The 17,762-nt window shown below is 39.0% G+C and overlaps 1 protein-coding gene across 9 annotated transcripts in view; it reads left to right on the top strand.

The window, feature by feature from the left end:
* MAP9 (microtubule associated protein 9) overlaps window positions 1–17,762 on the top strand; it is a 25,082-nt gene extending 7,320 nt beyond the window's left edge. For 6 of the 9 annotated variants that reach the window (XM_039541513.1, XM_039541516.1, XM_039541515.1 and 3 more), the window contains exons 6-15: window positions 2,693–2,804; window positions 5,961–6,220; window positions 7,151–7,209; window positions 8,633–8,798; window positions 10,251–10,340; window positions 11,229–11,396; window positions 11,869–12,014; window positions 12,902–13,034; window positions 13,344–13,418; window positions 17,420–17,762. In XM_039541513.1, coding sequence (XP_039397447.1) covers window positions 2,693–2,804; window positions 5,961–6,220; window positions 7,151–7,209; window positions 8,633–8,798; window positions 10,251–10,340; window positions 11,229–11,396; window positions 11,869–12,014; window positions 12,902–13,034; window positions 13,344–13,418; window positions 17,420–17,542 — 1,332 coding nt within the window. In that variant the 3' untranslated portion in view covers window positions 17,543–17,762. The remainder of the gene's footprint in view (window positions 1–2,692; window positions 2,805–5,960; window positions 6,221–7,150; window positions 7,210–8,632; window positions 8,799–10,250; window positions 10,341–11,228; window positions 11,397–11,868; window positions 12,015–12,901; window positions 13,035–13,343; window positions 13,419–17,419) is intronic. The other 3 variants (XM_039541512.1, XM_039541519.1, XM_039541517.1) reach the window with 3 other exon arrangements.

Raw genomic sequence — 17,762 nt, 5'->3', positions numbered from 1 at the left:
AGTATCTATTATATTTGTGCATAGTTATCTATTTTTTTCTTCTATGTATGTTTTGCCTATTTTAGACTGTGGAATAACATAATCTGCATTAGAGGCTTTTTTCCAAACATCCTCTTTATTCACCTGTGATTGTGATACCATTTTCCATAACAAAAAAAAATAGGGGGTGGGGAGAGGGTGAAAGAAGTATATTTAATCAAGTTTTCAAGCAGCATTGCTCCTTGGATTGAGAAAGTGGAGCTTCTGTGGGAAATAGTCTCCTACATCTGCAACTTTGAGCATTCTGTTGCCTTGGAAAGGTTCTGAAAAGGGCAACTAAAATGATTAGGGGTTTGGAGAGGGTCCCATACAAGGAAAGATTAAAGAGGCTAGAACACTTCAGCTTGGAAAAGAGAAGACTAAGGGGGGATATAATAGAGGTATATAAAATCATGAGTGATGTTGAGAAAGTGGATAAGGAAAAGTTATTTACTTATTCCCATAATACAAGAACTAGGGGTCACCAAATGAAATTAATAGGCAGCAGGTTTAAAACAAATAAAAGGAAGTTCTTCTTCACGCAGCGCACAGTCAACTTGTGGAACTCCTTACCTGAGGAGGTTGTGAAGACTAGGACTATAACAATGTTTAAAAGGGAACTGGATAAATTCATGGTGGCTAAGTCCATAAATGGCTATTAGCTAGGATGGGTAAGAATGGTATCCCTAGCCTCTGTTCGTCAGAGGATGGAGATGGATGGCAGGAGAGAGATCACTTGATCATTGCCTGTTAGGTTCACTCCCTCTGGGGCACCTGGCATTGGCCACTGTCGGTAGACAGAAAGTGGGCTAGATGGACCTTTGGTCTGACCTGGCACGGCCGTTCTTATGTTCTTTTGCTGTATCTCTTTATTGATCTACAAGGAAGTAGTTCTCAACTATAGGTCATTAGTATTGGCAGAATTTGTGGTATGTAGTATTGGCAGAATTTGATCTTTATTTTTTATAATTTCAATGGATAATATCAGTGTTTATTTTAAAGCGTTTTTCCAATTTTTATTGATTTTAGTTTTTCATGGTTTTGCAAAATTATGGGTTTTAAGCAATTTTTTGTATTTAGCTATTTAAATTTTCACTGTTGCAGGAAATTATGGATGGAGCCAGACAATGTGGTTGGGGGTTAGACAGTAATTATTTGACAGTAGACCTTAAGGTTCAGAAAGTTAAAGCTTTATAGCCATTAAAACATAAATTGTCAACATCATATGTCTAAATATACAAAACAAATAACAGCAGTGCTTGTTTGTTTTTTTTACTTTACCTATCTGTAAATTTTTATTATTATTGATGTAAATATTTTTAGTGGATTTGTGTGTGTAAAGTGAAATTGACATTTACCAGTAAAAATCTAATCCTTCCAAGCCTAGAGGTATGTTGTTATAAAAAAGTTCTATCCCTTTTCATGCACATTTTTCTTCACCAATGTAACATGACTAATAAGTTGTATGTAAAGATTTCTTTATGCTGTGAACAGAGACCTAAAGATGACTGCATTAATTTTGTTTTCTCAAAATTGGTGGATGATGGTGTGGAAAGAAGGTCAGAGGGGACAGGATCCTTCCTCCATAAGATAGAAAAATGCTCTAGGCAGTACACCTAGGCAGTTATCATGTCACCATGCAGAACCTTTCCACAGAGGAAGGGTAGTGGCCTATGTTGAGTCTCAAACTGACTAGTATATATGCTACTTATCAGCAGTATTCAGAGGAACAGCAGCAGGTTGAACACTACTCCTTGTTTTTGTGTCCTGCCATTGGAAAAGTGCCTAATTGTGCCTGCAGGATTCTTATGGCAGAAGGTACAGCTGACAGCATCTTTGCTCTTCTTTGGCCATGTCTACTGCTCCACATTTGGGACGAAGGGGGTGTGACTAGTAATGCGCACCAAAGTCCTGTTCTGTTTCTCCCCTGTGTGAATGTTGCAGGCAGGGGCGGCTCTAGAAAATAGGCTGCCCCAGGCAGCGCGGTGTGCTGCGCCGCCCTTCCTCGGTCCCGCGGCGGGTCCCCTCTTCCCGCGGCTCCGGTTGAGCTCCCCCGGCAGGTCCACCGGAGCCCCGGGACGAGCGGACCTGCCGCAGGCATGACTGCGGGAGCTCCACCGGAGCCGCGAACAGCGGACCTCCCGCGGGCACGGCTGCGGACGGTTCGCGGGTCCGGCGGCTCCGCTTGAGCTGCCGCAGTCATGCCTGCGGGAGGTCCAGCCGCTGTTCGCGGCTCCGGTGGACCTCCCGCAGGCATGACTGCGGCAGGTCCACCGGCCCAGCCTGCCGCCCCCTAGATTTGGCCGCCCTAGGCACCAGCTTGGTTTGCTGGTGCCTAGAGCCGCCCCTGGTTGCAGGCACAACTAAAAGGTTCCTAGTTTGCATTAACATCACTTCTTTTGACACCCCTATAGTCCAAACTGTGGGGCAGTATAGACAAGCCATCGACTTCATTATTAAGGGCAGGATTTGACCTTAATGTGTGGTGAGTTTACACTCTTTTTAAAATCCGTTTGTTTACCTTTACATCTCCTTTAATTTAAACAGTAGCCATATTTTTCTTAAGGAACTTTAAATAAATATTGCATAGAAAACTATGTTTTAAAGCAAGTTAACTGATTTTGATTTGGTGTGAATTGTTCATGTTGCTTATGCTGTCATTTTCTGCTTTCAGGGTCCATGGCTAACAAGCTCTCCACCACCATTCCCTATTCATTTTCATTCAGCTGATGAAATATCTGGAGACTCCAGTTTGTTAATGTGTGGCGAAGGCTGTCCTTCAAAAGGTAGAAATCAATATACTTCATATAGAAGCATTATACTTGAATATGTGCAACCAGTGAAATAATGGAATTGCTTAGTATAAGTAACTTTTAAGGGCCTGATACTGCTGTCCATGATGTCAGTGTAGTCTGTTTCCATTGATAGAGGTGGATCCAACCCCAAGTTTATTTTAGAAATCTGAGACTAGCTACAATATGCATCTCCCCTGTATTATTATGTATTATTGGTGTCAGTTTGTTGCAGAGGAGTAATCAATAAGGTTACATCTACACTACACACTGCTTTTGGTGGCCTATAGTATACATACCCATATAGTCCCCCCTAATATAAATAGTAGTGTAGCCAGTGGGGCATGACTTAGGCGAGTGAAGACATACCGAAAGGATGTGGTTAGGTATGTGAATACATACCCTACACATTTTCTACTTGCCCAAGCTGAGCCTTCCTATCTACATTACTATTTTTAGTAGCGTAATGTCCTGCTGCCTTCCTGCTTTGAAGCCTTTCCCCTCCATGGAAAGACTCCCCCCAGTGGGGGGAAGGTTCTGGCAGCGGGGAGGCATCAGGATTTACCAGCTGCCTCCCTCTTGCCAGAGCCTTTCACTGACGTGTAGCTACACACCTCAGTGTGGGCACAGCCTACTTTTTCCTGGAGTGTGTAGCTACACGTACACTTCACACTGCTCAAAGTGGTGTGTAGTGTTGAGATAACCTAAGGTGGCTTCTGGAAGTTTACTATAGTTACATTAACAAATTGAAATCATAACTGATGTTGTTTGCAGGTTCTTTGTTACAAGCAATTCTGAATAGTGTCAGAAAGCATGATACGTAAGAACTAGATAAACATTCTTTTTAGGGAGACAGACTAAAGTTTGAGAAATGAGCTCCTACCTTTGCTCATATTCTGTGTACTTAACACTGTCTAAACATCTTCGAGACTTGCTTAAACTACTGCTCCTGAATTTCCCTCGCCGTTCCAACCTAGTCACTTTCTTCAATTAATAATCTCCATTTGCCTTCAAATCTCCCTCATCCTCCTTCACCCCTTCCAGGCACAGATCTATTTTACCAACTGACTAGATAAACTGTTGGTCACCATTTCATGTATAATGGGAGGATGGTCTTGTGGAAATTACAATGCCTGCATTCTGTGCCTGATTTTGTGAACTTGCTCAAGTTACTTATCCTCTCTGTATTTTTGTTTACTATTGCTTAAATGGGGATGATAAATATTACTTTGTTTCCGCATTGTACAAGACACAAACATACCGAGAATCCATGCCCCAAAGAGTTTACAATCTGTAAGACTGACACAGATAGATAAGATGCACAGGCGGACTCATAGAAGAAATTAATAGAGTTTAAATGAGGCCCCGCTATGCTGTGTGTTGTAGAATGTGTATAAAAGGTAGTCGTCCTTGCCCTGAAAAGTTTACAATGTAGACAAGATGGACAAAGGGTGGAAAAAAGGATATAAACTGAGGGATGACTGGTAAGTGTCATGTAATATCTATATTTTAATTTGTACTCTTGGGTTGAAGAATACATTTGATGTGAGTTAATGCTTGTGGGCATTATGGTGAAGCAAGTCTTTTGGACAGCTTTGAACATGGAGAGGATGGTGAGCCCTGTTGTGCTTGATTGGAGAGGTTTTCCATGCATGGAAGGAAGAGATGAACTAGTGAAGATGAGGGCATCTGTGGAACAGAGGAAGAAGGACAGTTACGACAGACAAACAATACTGAGATTTAATCTGGGGCAGACTTGTTCAGGGCATTGAAAGAGAAAATGAGAAATGTAAACTTGATACTGTAGTCTGTAGATAAGGGAACAAGTGGAATGGTTCTAAGAGGGAGTGCTATAGTCTGATCTAGCAAGGAAGATATCACAATAATAATGGTTGTCTTATAGCATTTTTCAACTAGAGATCTCAAAGCACTATGGGAAGGTAGTACTGTAATCTCCATCTTCCAAACTGAGGCACAGAAGTAAAGTGATTTGTCCAAAGTCAGTGGCAGAGCTAGCAATAGAACCAGGTGTCCCAGCTTGCAGTCCAGTGCCCTGTCCACTAACTCCATAGGACAATGGCAAGTGTTGCAGTTTAATTTTTGTAAACTCATTTAATACCTATAATTGGAAATTATCTGCAAATAAAATATGCAAACTTTACTTAACCACAGGAGACAGAAACGTGTTTATATAATAATGCAGAAATTGTGCACAATTAGAGTTCTCTTTAGTAAGCTGGACTTTCCAGTGACTTAGCTTTCACACCTTCAAATTAGAACTCGTCCGAATGTTACCCTATAGAAGCCTTATAGGATACAGAGATCTCCAATTCTTTGTCTTTAGATCATACTCTCCAAATTGTAGGCCCAGCCCACCTGCCATAGCTGCAGTGATCTTGTAGCTAATTCCCTGTCACTTCCTCCTTTCAGAATTCCACCAAAAATGTGCACAGGAATGTAACTTGAGAGTTACTATGGCTTCTCTTGATATTTGTCTTTGTGTTTTACAGGTATAGAAATACTATATTTATCACAGTGTAAATTACATTAAGAATACTCGTTTAAAGCCTTTTTAAAATGAATGATAATTAATGATTATTCCAGTTAGGCATACACTTAGTCTTTGATTTGTATTTTTTAAGTCTGGCATAAAAAACCACCATCAACTACTTAGCAAAATTTTCCTGTTCCAAAGGGGAAAATTTGTATGAGTCAGAAATAGCATACAAAGTGTTTTCTGCCATTGTTTTGCAAAAACCTCCGTAATACTTCAGTGAACACCAGAGTAGCTCTTGATGTGATCCAAATGTTTCTTGCTGTTACTTTGTATGTTAGAAACTTGTCTGGATCTGATCAGGTGACTAATAGTTTACAGGTTTTGCTGAACTGTTTTACCTCAAAACTCCTGCTACTTGCCTTAAAATAAAAAAAATACATTTGTTGCATCAGTAATATTAACTTGTAATATGATTTTTATGTATATTTTTGTAAGTCATTAAAGTATACAGAAGATAATTTGTCTTGTATCAAGCTTAATAAGCTTTTTCATACATGAATATTCTAAGTACCATATAGACATTTTTTCTTAAAAATTACATCTCTTGATGTCTCATTTCTCATCTCCCATATTGGTTTTTTGACTTACTTTAGGCCAGGATCAAGCAGAAGATGATGACTGCAGGGATTTGAAATTGGAGAATAATGGCAGAAAATCCCCATCTGTGATAGAACTAATGATGACTACAGTGTATGAGAAAACTAAGAAACTACAGAAGTCAAGTGATTACCAGCTTGAAGAAAATTTGCAAACATTGGAAGAGAAATTCATTGCTGATGGCATAAAGGAAATGTCACTGAATGATAAATCTGAAGACATGGCAGAAGTGAGCACTTCAGAGGACTCGGACAAGGTATCTTCTAAACATATAATTTCGTATCATAATTTATAACAACGTCCTGGAAGCTTCAGTGAAAAGTTACCATATGAAACTTGTTGGTTCCATCTTGTATATGTACAGATATTATTTTATAATAGAATCAATATTAGAAGCCACCCATTACTGCCTGGTTTCTGGTATTGATTCTGTTATAAAATAGCATCAATTTTGAGAAGATGAGGGGAACATACATTCAATGAATATTTAAAAACAAATAAAAGGTACCAAACTTTGGGCTTGCTGGCCTTATTTAAATCCACGTCTAGAATTTAAAATAAACCGGGTCAGATCTTTAGGGGGGTATAAACTGGCTTAGATCAGTTGAGGTTAATATACCAGCGGAAGGTCTAATTTATGATGTTTTTAAGTGCTGTTCACACCAGTGATTTGTATAATGCATATAGTAAGTGTTAGCTATAGTACAAGGCAAAAAGAGAACATATTTATACTTAGATTGAAAGCTTTTTAGGGCTGGGACTGTCTTTTTGTTCTATTTTAGCCTAGCATGCTGGGGTCCTGGTCCATAACTAGGACTGTTCAGCACTCTGGTAATACAAGTAATGAATAATAACTGTATACTATCTACTTTCTCTTTCTATATTAAGACACTTTTAAAATGTAATCCCGACTAAATAGTGATGTTTCTGTGTGGAGATTATGGTATACTTTATTTTGATCTTTATTTATAAGATCATGCTGGACTTCATGTTGGCTACATTTTGTTGATTATAATAAGCACAAAGAATGGCAGAAAATACTTGTTCACCTTCCTTGCATTAATATTTTGCACTCCTGTATTTTATGAAGCCTCTGATACAGCATTTCTAGAGTATATTCTGCAGAACTGGTTTTGTTGTTTGACGGTAGATATAATAATTTTATTTTTCCTTTTCGGTTTGTTAGAAAGAATTTGAATATAAGGAGACACTTTCACAAAAAGTGAGACCTTCTTCATCAAGCAGGTAAGTAAACAATACTTATATGTCAATGTTTACAATCTGATCCCATCTGATATGATCTCTTCCGAAAGGTAAGATACACATGATCGACACACACTGGCCACTCATTCATCACACCCATCATCACCCCGTCACCAACATCTGGCCTTCTGTGGAAGGGTGCTGGAGGAGGGGAGGTGCAGATTTTTTGCAGGGTGACAAAAAGGTGACTTCCTCTTCCCCTGCACAGCGTCCGGAGACCCCAGATTTCTCCCCCAGCTGCAGGAATCTCTGCAAACTCTTCACCCCCCTCTGCTTCTTGCACCCATCGCTCCTCAGCTGCAGGGGGAGGGATCCTTGTACAGAGAGCTGGTCTCCCCATCCACTCAACCCCTGTGCATCCAGACCCCCTCATACCCAATCCCTCCAACCGAGTATCCCCCACCCCTGCTCCTTTACCACCCCAATGAGCCACCTGGATCCCCACCCCACCGAGCCCCAACCAGCTGTGCCTGGATCCCCACCCCACTGAGCCCTACTCCCCCAGCATGTAAACCCCCCCCACGCCCAACCACCCCCGCCAAGCTCTATCCCAGGCACACCCAGATACATACCCCAGCTGAGCCCCAACCACTTCACCTGGACACTCCTGCAGACTCCCATTACCGTTGCACCCGGAAACCCCGAACAAGCCCCTGTGCATCCAGATTCCCCCCCGTCCCCCCACTGAGCCACCTGCACCCAGATTGCCCCACACAGAACCCTCTCAACCCACACCTGGATCCCCCCACACTAAGCCCCTCCACACTTGGATCTTGCATTGCTGAGCCTGCCTGCCCACACCTGGTGCATCTGGCACAGAGGGGCAGGGCCCTGGGGTGTTTCTGGGGCAGGTCCGGTCCTTGCTCTGTATCAGGGTTGGGTGCAGCCTCACCGCTGAGTCCGTATCCCAGGGGGAAGCTGCACAGTGATCTCCCACGTCTGTGCAGCCAGTGGCCTGTGCTCCCCAATGCCATGCTGGAGCCTCCACATTTATTTGATAAATAACATTTGCAGCATTTTTAATTTTTGGCACAGAATGCCCTCAGGAGTAACAGTTTGTACCTGTCTCAACATGTTCTTGTTAGATTAAAACATATAGGGCTTCTAATACTTTTGAACTGAAATTATTGTGTTTTGTGGAGTTCACATTCTCTACTGGGTTGGCTAGCAGATTTTTTGTAGGTCCTGCAGGTTGTTTTAGTAGTGATAAAATCCATGTGAAAGCAGAAATGGACAATTCAGGCTGTCTCCTCCTCTCCCCTCCGTCCCCGAAAGATATAAGCTTGTGAAAACAGGATTATAAGCAATATCTTGATGTAACTTCAATGAGAAGGCGCTCTGCTTGGCATCCACTATAAGAAACTGAAAGCTTATTTTGATATATTTATGAATTGATGCTTCACAGGTCTCTGTCCTCTACATACTTAAAGAAAGCTGGGAAAACCATCCCTCCATCTACAACTACATCTTCTCAATACTTGGGAACATTAAAGGTCTTGGACAATAAACACTTACAAAAATATAGTGCTGAGCTTGACAAAGCAGATAGTCTACGAGCAGCTGTTTATCAGGTAAATTTTGGCATATCAAAAGCCTGCATGAGAAGATCCTACCAATAAGAATAAAGCCTGTTAATTGTACTCAATATCTGTATGCACCTTTCTTAAATCAAGACTTTTTTTTATTCTTAAAAAATTATGCTTCACTACAAAGAGTGGATTCAGATGAGAAAGAAACAAACTTATCTCTCTCTTACTGTTGTGGCAAAATGTTTTTAAACACAATAGATGATCTCCATTATTATATTTGTTGTTTTTTATTTTAAATATGTATCCTATACATTCTTTTCTCTGTATTTTCTGTTCCAAAGGCACATTTAATGGGAAAGGTAAAAAGAACTTGATGTCAGATCTTAAATTTTTCCCTGGAGCAGCATAATCTATCTGAATTCTGCTGCCCTCTATAGTAAAAATGAGCATAAATCTCAACTGTGGTCATAGCCGTCTATTGATCATAAGTTATTTCAGCATAAGGAAAATCATATTCACTTAACTTAACAGTTTAATGGTTCTAAATGTCATGCTGTCTCAAGTATTTTGTGTTCATTGACTCATACCCACTTTCTAAAGTCAAATAGTCTTCATTAAGATATTTTAGCTTCTCAGTACAACATACTAAACACATGAACAAATGTACAAAATTTGACCCTGATCCTGAAAACACTCCCCCACTTCTAAAACTTTGTGGATGTCTATAGTCTTTGAAGTCAATGGGTTGAGGACTTTTCATTGCAGATATTTCTGAATTAAACATATAATAGGTTAGAGTTTTTTAGTAAATTTTGGGATCTTATAGATCCTAAATGGCTAAAACGTATTCTGTACTTTTAAAACAAAAATCACCCAGGGGAAACTTAAAATAGTGGTTGTAGATATTTTGTATTAAAAGGTTTAGTAGCTGCAGCTCATTCTTGTACATGTATACATGGGGATGCTTCCTTTGCTCCCCAACAACTATTTTTCTGACACCCTATTGAAGATTTTGAGACGTAGTGTTATGTCATTTGTATTGCGCTGCTCTCCCATCCCTCCACCCCCACCCCAAGATTTTAACATTCGAGGTAAATCAACCAGTTAGCTCCTCCTTCTTTCCTGCCCTTCCATGCTCACATTCTCTTTCTTTTATTTCCATACTAAAATCTTTTTGTTAAGAAATTAATAACTCTATTTTAAGTTTTATTCTTAAAAGTTGAAACCTTTGATCAGAATATTTTTTTGTGCTGCAGATCCTCAGAATGTGGTTTAAATGACACCTCACTCCTCCAAATGGGCTTATTGCTATAGTAATAGTTTGCATATATAAAATGATGATGATTGTTATATATGAAAACAGAAATACTGTCAGCATTGCCTATGGTCATTACACCAGATGTTGCTTTATCAATAATACTCAGTTACTTTTTGGTACAAGATCTAGTTACTGCTTAAAACTCTTCAGCTACAGCTTTTTCCTTAATCTTATAGGATTGGTTGGAAAAGAAAAGAGTCTTTCTACTGGAACTGCAGAGAATTAAAAGGAACAAAGCAGAAAATTTAAAGAACGCAAATGAAAAGGTTTGTTTAAATTTAAATATTTGATTTAAATGGGAGCTAGCCAGCTGCCACTCTGTAAAGTAATGTCATTACAATATTTGTTGTGGTGTATTTAAAAAAGGAAAGAAATACAGAAATGAAATAGTGGAAATCCCCTTCATTGGGGCCACTTTGCAACCACTCAACCATCAACAAGCATCTCTAAATCCATCATAGCGAGGCACAAGAAGATTGCTCCAGTTTATGTGGAATGGAGCTGATGTAATAGCTCTTATATGTCCTGATCCTTGTGGCTGCCATGGGAGTGTGGCTAGGGAAAAGAGGGTTGTAGCTGGTGCTTCCCTGAATCCTTAGAATTCTTGGATGTCATATAAATTAAAGCTATCTTTGCAGCTCCCTTCATGTTTCACTTTGTGCTTCTTGACTGCAGCCAACAGTCTGGGTCCACCTTTGTATTTTTATTATGATGATTATGGGATAGTCTGTATTTCAGCAATGAAATTTAAAAAGTCATGTGTCTGAAGATTTTCATGCTCTGTCTTGGTTCTTCTATATTCAGCTGTACGTAAGCATCTACATTTAAAGCAACATGTATGCAATTATATTATATTCATTTTCCTTAGGAAAAAATGAAGAGAATTTATTATTTAAGAACTAATGTTTTTTTATACACAGTCTTCAGAAGTGAATCATAGTAGTTTTTATATCTATCAGTCTTGTAGAAAACAGCCTCATATTATAGGTCACAAAAATTGGTCATGCTTGAGCAGTAGTTCAAATCACAACTGAACCACTGATTTAGAATGTCTTCTGCAAGTCAGTTTTCTTTCATTTATTTCTTTGGCTAACACTACATTTGAGAGTTTAGGAAATGCAACATTTTCTGAAGTATAAACTTTTCTTATGTAGAAAGAAGCTACCAAGAAAGAAGAAGCAATTGCATCTTTTGAAGCCTGGAAGGCAATGAAAGAAAAAGAAGCAAAAAAGAAACTAGCTGAAAAAAAGAAGCTTGAGGAGTTGAAAAAACGGAGAGCAGCAGAACAGAATGAAGAGAAAAAAGAAGAAGCTCAAAAGGCAGTGAGAAATCTATACCTGACAGACACTTAGCTCAAGAGAGTCCTTAGTAAAAATGTAGTTAACAACAATAGATGAACCCAAACCATACCCCTAGAGCTGGATATCCCAATCTTTGGGAGAATTCATGTCTAGACTGTCTTCTTTGTAGCAGGGGCTAATCTCTCATCCTATGCACATACACACATTTTTTTCTATTGACATTTAGGTTTTTTTAATGTGAAACACTTTGTTCCATATACATAAAATAGTTAATCAACGGAGTAACATGTTGGCAGCAGAAAGGCTTTTCTAATGAGCTGGGAGTAGTAAATTCTTCTTGCTCCTTGTAGCAGTATCTTTTGTGGAGCTAAAACCCTGTGAATGAGCAATCCAAAGGGGGATGGGTAGGAAAGAAAAAATATCTATAACGTAAGGGAAGTTTTGGAACAAAGATGTTATGCAACTTTGCTAATGAACTTGGGGTCTTCTCTAGGCATTTGAAAAATGGAAAGAAAAGAAAGCAGAATATCTAAGAGAGCAAAGTAGAAAGGAAAAACGAGCTGAAAGAATCAAGAAGAAGAAAGAAGAGGAAGCTAGTGCAGAAAAGAAACGAGACAGCATGTCTGCCGTTGATAAATGGTACTGCTACAGAGGATTTAGTTACATAACTGTGTATGGGCCAGCACCTATGTCTAATCATTTTGCAGGGAATATTTGGCCTGAGGGCCTGAACCTGCAAGGGGCTGAAGATCCTCAATTCTCACGGAAATCAGTGGGAGGGAAGGGTGCTTAGCACCTCACAGGGTCAGGCCTATTGTTCCCAAATGTGAGTGTGGTAGCTTTTCGTTCTTATTTGTCCACTTTATAAAACTTGCCATACAGCTTCTATTCAATCGGCTAAATTGAAAGTCTCTTCTCAAGAAAGGCCAATGATTTGAAAAGTATGAATGTTGCAAATCAAAAGTGAGGTATATTGGATAGCATGGAACCTTGTACTACCAATCCCATGCTTAATTAGTAACCCAGGATTAAAAAAGCAGGAACTACAATTTGGGGTTTTATATAGTCTATTGTGTTTCTTGGAAATCTAACGAATGTCTGGACAAACCAGGAATATTCACCAGTACATGAGATACATGTCTGCTGCATAGATTTTTTTTCTAATGTCACCAAGAATTGTGCTTTACAGAGACTGATTCCTGAAGAGGTTATAGTCTAATTTTAGAGATGACACAAATGTGAGGAAAGGGAGAAGGAAGAACAAGGATTTCAGTAACACTAAGGGGCAATGCAGCTTATACATGTGTATATCTTGATGGTTCAGAGGGTTTGTGCGTGTGTGGGTGGCCTTTGAAGATTTTTTTTAAGCTTTGTTTGTAGTTTATCCTCAAACCATGTTATCAAATTTGTCAATAGACATAAATGTCAATTCTTGGCACTGTTCACGATGTTTGATTAACCAGTCACATTTGCAGCATTTTTTTTTAATTCAGTGAATAGTATCTTATATTTCTCTCCATATTTAGGAATGAGAAAAAGGAAGAATTTGTAAAACAAAAGAAGACAGAAAAAATCCAAGAGAAAAGACAGCAAGAAATAGAACAGGTTGAAAGAGAAGAAAAAGATAAAAGGGCTATGGAGGAATATGAAAGATGGCTGGTAAACATATTTTTTCACACTTTACTACATTTATCCTTGTGTGTTTTTTTTAACAAATAATGCATGTGAATATCTTTTGAATTATAATCTTCAATGTTTTTCATCATGTTATGAAAGTGGCCAGGTGATGGCAGTAGTATACCTTTTTATGCAGTTCCTCTGAGGGTTATTTTAGCAAATCACTTAACAGTGCAGTGTATATGGCATCTGGCATACACGGGATATAGTCTCCCTGTCTGTGCGCCATAGAGTTCTTTGCATTGTACAGTCAGTGAAAGTACAGTCTTCTCTTCTCCCATTCACTGTCAGGAAGAGCCACCTCTGAAGGGCCAACTCAGCACAGCACAGAACCAGCAAAGGCTAGAAGCAGCGCCAGCTGCAAAAGTGAGTGCATTTAGATTCAAGGAAACAGTTTTAAATATGGGGAGTTGTATAAAGCAAAATCAATAAGAACAGTTACATTGAAGATTGAGATTGCCTCCATTTGATAGGAAGAGATGACCTCGGATGTGCTATTGTAGGAAAAAGTCATTAGGAGCCTTTCCAGTCCCACAAAAACCAACAAGTCAAGATTGCTTTACTACCGCTCAGGGGAACCCTACGAGACAGATGCTAATGCACAGGAACATACCCTGTGCTCTCAAAGGGTATGATTTGCTGATTAGGAGAATGTCTAGCTTCTTCTGCCCCATCCCCACCACCACCTGTGGTGATGCTGTTGGCAGCACACTGAGGCATCAATCCTGCAAACAGATAGTCCCACTAAAGTGAAGCACCTACTTACATGCTTAAAGCTGAGTATGTGCAAGTGTTTGCAGGATCGGGTCCTAACTGGCATGCTTGTTGCTACTCTTCTGAATGGGAGCAGATTGTACCCCACATCACATCTCCTGTGTCCATTTTCTGAAATCTTGCCCTTGGCTGTGGCTCAAGTCTCTGTATTTTGGAGGTCACATCAGCCAATGTTTCTGTTCATCCTTGCTCTGCTGGCCAGAGCAGTATTTAGGCTTATATAAAAACAATGAGAATGTAAAGCTTTCACTTTTTATAAATTTAGGGAAAGAACGCTTGTGTGACTCAAGTTGTCAATTTATTATCTAGGTAACTAGGAGGATTTTTGTATGTACCCAGATTATTGGTGTCAGTAGTTGTAAGAAGGTAAATAAGTAAAAAAGCGTTCTATTAGAAGACAAGGAACGTCATGAAAATCTATTAATTCTTCCCACTAGCAATCAGTAGGGGAAAATAGTTTTGAGAATTAATTAAATCTTTCAGCTCATGGAGCAAATGGCAGCCTTTATGGATAGCACAAAACAGGAATTTAAAAGTCCTCTCTAAATACTTCTAAAACATAAAAATAGAATAGAACAGGGAATTCTGTTGTTAATGAAGTATCATACTGTGGCATAGAGTTCACTGATTGTGTGCATGCTTATCTCAAGGGAAGGGTGTGGACAGGACTTTTTCCATCCTGGAATTTAAAACTCTAGAAATGGAGATGCTGACTTTTTTTGTTATTAACACTTCTAAAACTCTAACATGAAAAAGATAACTTTAAGTTTCCCCTACAGTTAGTCCAGTAATTAAAATTCTATTTTTGTGATATTATTTACCTCTTAGCTACTCAATTTAATAGCAATAGTGGTTTGATTTCCATTTTGTTATACCATGGAGTCTTCTCAATACCTGAAATAGATTAAGAGATGCATGTAGGCATATTACAATATTTGCAAGCATATATACTGAGACCACACCTGGTTCTAGCTGGTGAGTAGTGAGATTTCAAGTAAGCACTCTTTCAAAACTACAGCTCTTGGAGATAGTATAGCCAGTTTACATATCCTCTAAGAAGCTTGGCCCTTATTCTGAGGGTTAGCACTGCTAAAAACCCAGTTTTTAACATTATTCATCTCATGATGCACCTTATACGTTTATATACTCTAGGAGTTGTGGCAAATTGAATTAGATGGGTTTTACAGATTTGTTATTTTTTGTGTTGGAAAATAACTCGGATGATTTTACAGATTTTTGAGGCTTGTTTTGAAAATTTAATCTATTGGAAATCTAGCCCAGTAGTGGTGTAGTAGTGCTCAGCAATGTTGAAACATGGGCTTTACTACTATTCCTTTTATTTTTCTCCCTCATGCTTCATTAACTGTGTAAAACAAAATCATTATGTTGCAACCACACTGCCATGGGATATGGTCTTGTCAGATGTTGTAAATGAAGAAAAGTTGCACTGTCTCAGTTCTGTTGAAGCAAGTGTGCAAAAACAGCAATGTGAACATTGAGCCTCAGCCAGCAGCTCAGATTCTCAAGTCCAGCCAGCCCCCTGGACTGGAGCTTGGGTGACTAGGCCAAGTCTCCTCTGGACATGCAGTATCCCTACTGCTATTTTTAGCATTCTAGCTCGAGCCCTGCTAGCGCAAGTCTGTCTGCCAGGCTCGGAGTCTCACTCGCAGCTGCAGTTTAAACCTACCCCGAAACAGGGTCCCTGAAACAAATATTATTTAATATATGGCTGGCTGCTGCTGCTGCTATTTTGTTTCTTACTGTATCGGTTCCATAATTCTGAGTATGCTTCCCACAACACCTGTGTGCACACAACCCTCTTATTTATTATTTGGAGAGGAGGAAGGTTTTTGGTAAGTTATTTCTCATGCGGTTGTGAGTAGTGGTGAGGGCTATTTGTGCAAATGGCCGTGTTCGAAGGGTGGGAGAGATGATAGCAGAAGGGCTCTCTTGGCAGGAACTGCTTATCAAATTCTCTCTTTAAAAACCAGCCAAACAAAAACAAGAACACTCAAACTATAAAAAAAATTCATTAATGCAAATTAAGGTTAGGAACTGAAACATCAAGAAATTCTTAATTAGCTGCCCAGACCAGCTTTAATGCTCATCCTGGAGTATATGCTGTGCAATTGGGTTTTTCCTTAAACAAACAATACAGATTCCAGAGTGACTGCAATTAAGTTAATTCTGAAATTCATCTGCAGTATGTGTGAATATATTCCAAACAGTGTGCACTAATCATATATTTATTCCATTTTAGACTATGTACCCATCCTAAACTCGTATGCAGCTCACTATTTCAACAAGAATATAAAATTTTGCCTTGACGGTACAAACTCTTTCCTCCTCAAACCACTACAGCGTTCCCTTAGAAAATCCTAAAGAAGTAACTTGCAGCTTGACTGAAGGTCAAAAAGCTCAGGCTTTGTCAGTCAAGTGAAGGTTTGCATTGGAGTGGGGAGAAGAGAGCAGCGGCAGGTTGTAGAGGCAAAAGTTAAGTCAACTAGTCTGGAACCTCAAAGCTTATATTATCACTTGGGCCCAAGTTATTCCTTGCATCTCTCCATTAATTTCAGTGGAATAATTAGTTGTGAATCTGGCCAAACCAAACTGCCCATCCCTAATTCAAAAAGCATTTTAGAAGGAGTCAGAGTTTGGGAATTCATTGACTGCCCATTTTGAAACTTCTGTTGAAAACCAAAGTTCTCTGCAGAATGAATTATAAATATTTTACAAAGGAACAAACTAAAAATTTCACATAACTTGAAATTATTTTTGCAAACATGCTGCTCAACGTCATTGTTCTAATTTCCCAATGCTATGTTTGAAACTATTAAAAAAAGTCATTAGAACCTTATGACACTGTTAGCATGACATTAAAACGATAGAGATTTGTTATAGCTAAACTGTTAAAAAACATGTTTTATTACAGCATAGTGCCCAAGTAATTTAGAAAGCACTGAAAGGTATAGACATCAAATGCCATCCTTTTTTATTGAAAACAGTATTTAATATTGGAATTCAAGAGTCCTATATTTGAGGCATTAAGATGTGAATAGTCAATTGAAGATAAATACAGAAATTAGCTTGCTATGCCTTATATGTCATGCTCCGTGTTTGGGTAGTGCACAGCATAGCTCAGCTCCAAGCATCCACCTGAACCTGTGAGAAACGTAAGTCTGTAGCATAGATGTTGCACTGCTCATGCTGTGTAGCTGTATTTCTATAAGGGATGCTAGGATGAGCTTCCAAGCACAACTCCCTATTGCACAGTAACATTACCTCTATATCTTCTGTATAATAAGATTCCAGGATTGTCGCTCAGACTTTGTGTCACTACGAAGTGTACACGGTCTGAATCAGGGTGAAGAGAGCACTTTTTGTTTAAAATATCTCCAGGTTCAATCATCGCTGGGATTTGTAGTCTGTTATGAGCCATTGTTTAAGTTCTCAGCCATTTTGATCTTTTTTACAATTTATGAATTGTACCCATGAAACATCATGGACTTTCAACTAATATCTTTTGTAAAATAGTAATTATTTAATTTTCCTTTGGCACAGTACTTCTCTGACACAACTGCCTCTAATTTCAGGAAAAGAAAGAAAGGAGAGACCAGATTGAGAAAAAACAAAAGAAGCTCCAGGTTATCCTTGAGGATGAAACCCCTCCTCCCTGGAGCCCACCTGGCAAAGCTGTGTCCTCAAGGAACTACTGAGATGTCCATTGTCCTTTGTGAGGAAAGTTCATGTCTGAAGTTCTGACATTGTCTAATCATCATTATTTCACAACTGACTTTAAAGTGAATTGATACTGGCTCTTGTATCCTTTCTTTTTTTTTTAGGGTGATTATTTTTAGACTCCTCAATTGGAACAACTGGGTGTATGTGCTAAATAGCTCAATTGTTCTTTTCCATTACATTTCACCAAAAGATTAA

The sequence above is a fragment of the Mauremys reevesii genome, linkage group 5 (assembly GCF_016161935.1).
Source record: "Mauremys reevesii isolate NIE-2019 linkage group 5, ASM1616193v1, whole genome shotgun sequence".
Lineage (NCBI taxonomy): Eukaryota > Metazoa > Chordata > Testudines > Geoemydidae > Mauremys > Mauremys reevesii.
The sequence above is the reverse complement of the archived record's forward strand: the minus strand, read 5'-3'. Positions and strand labels throughout refer to the sequence as shown.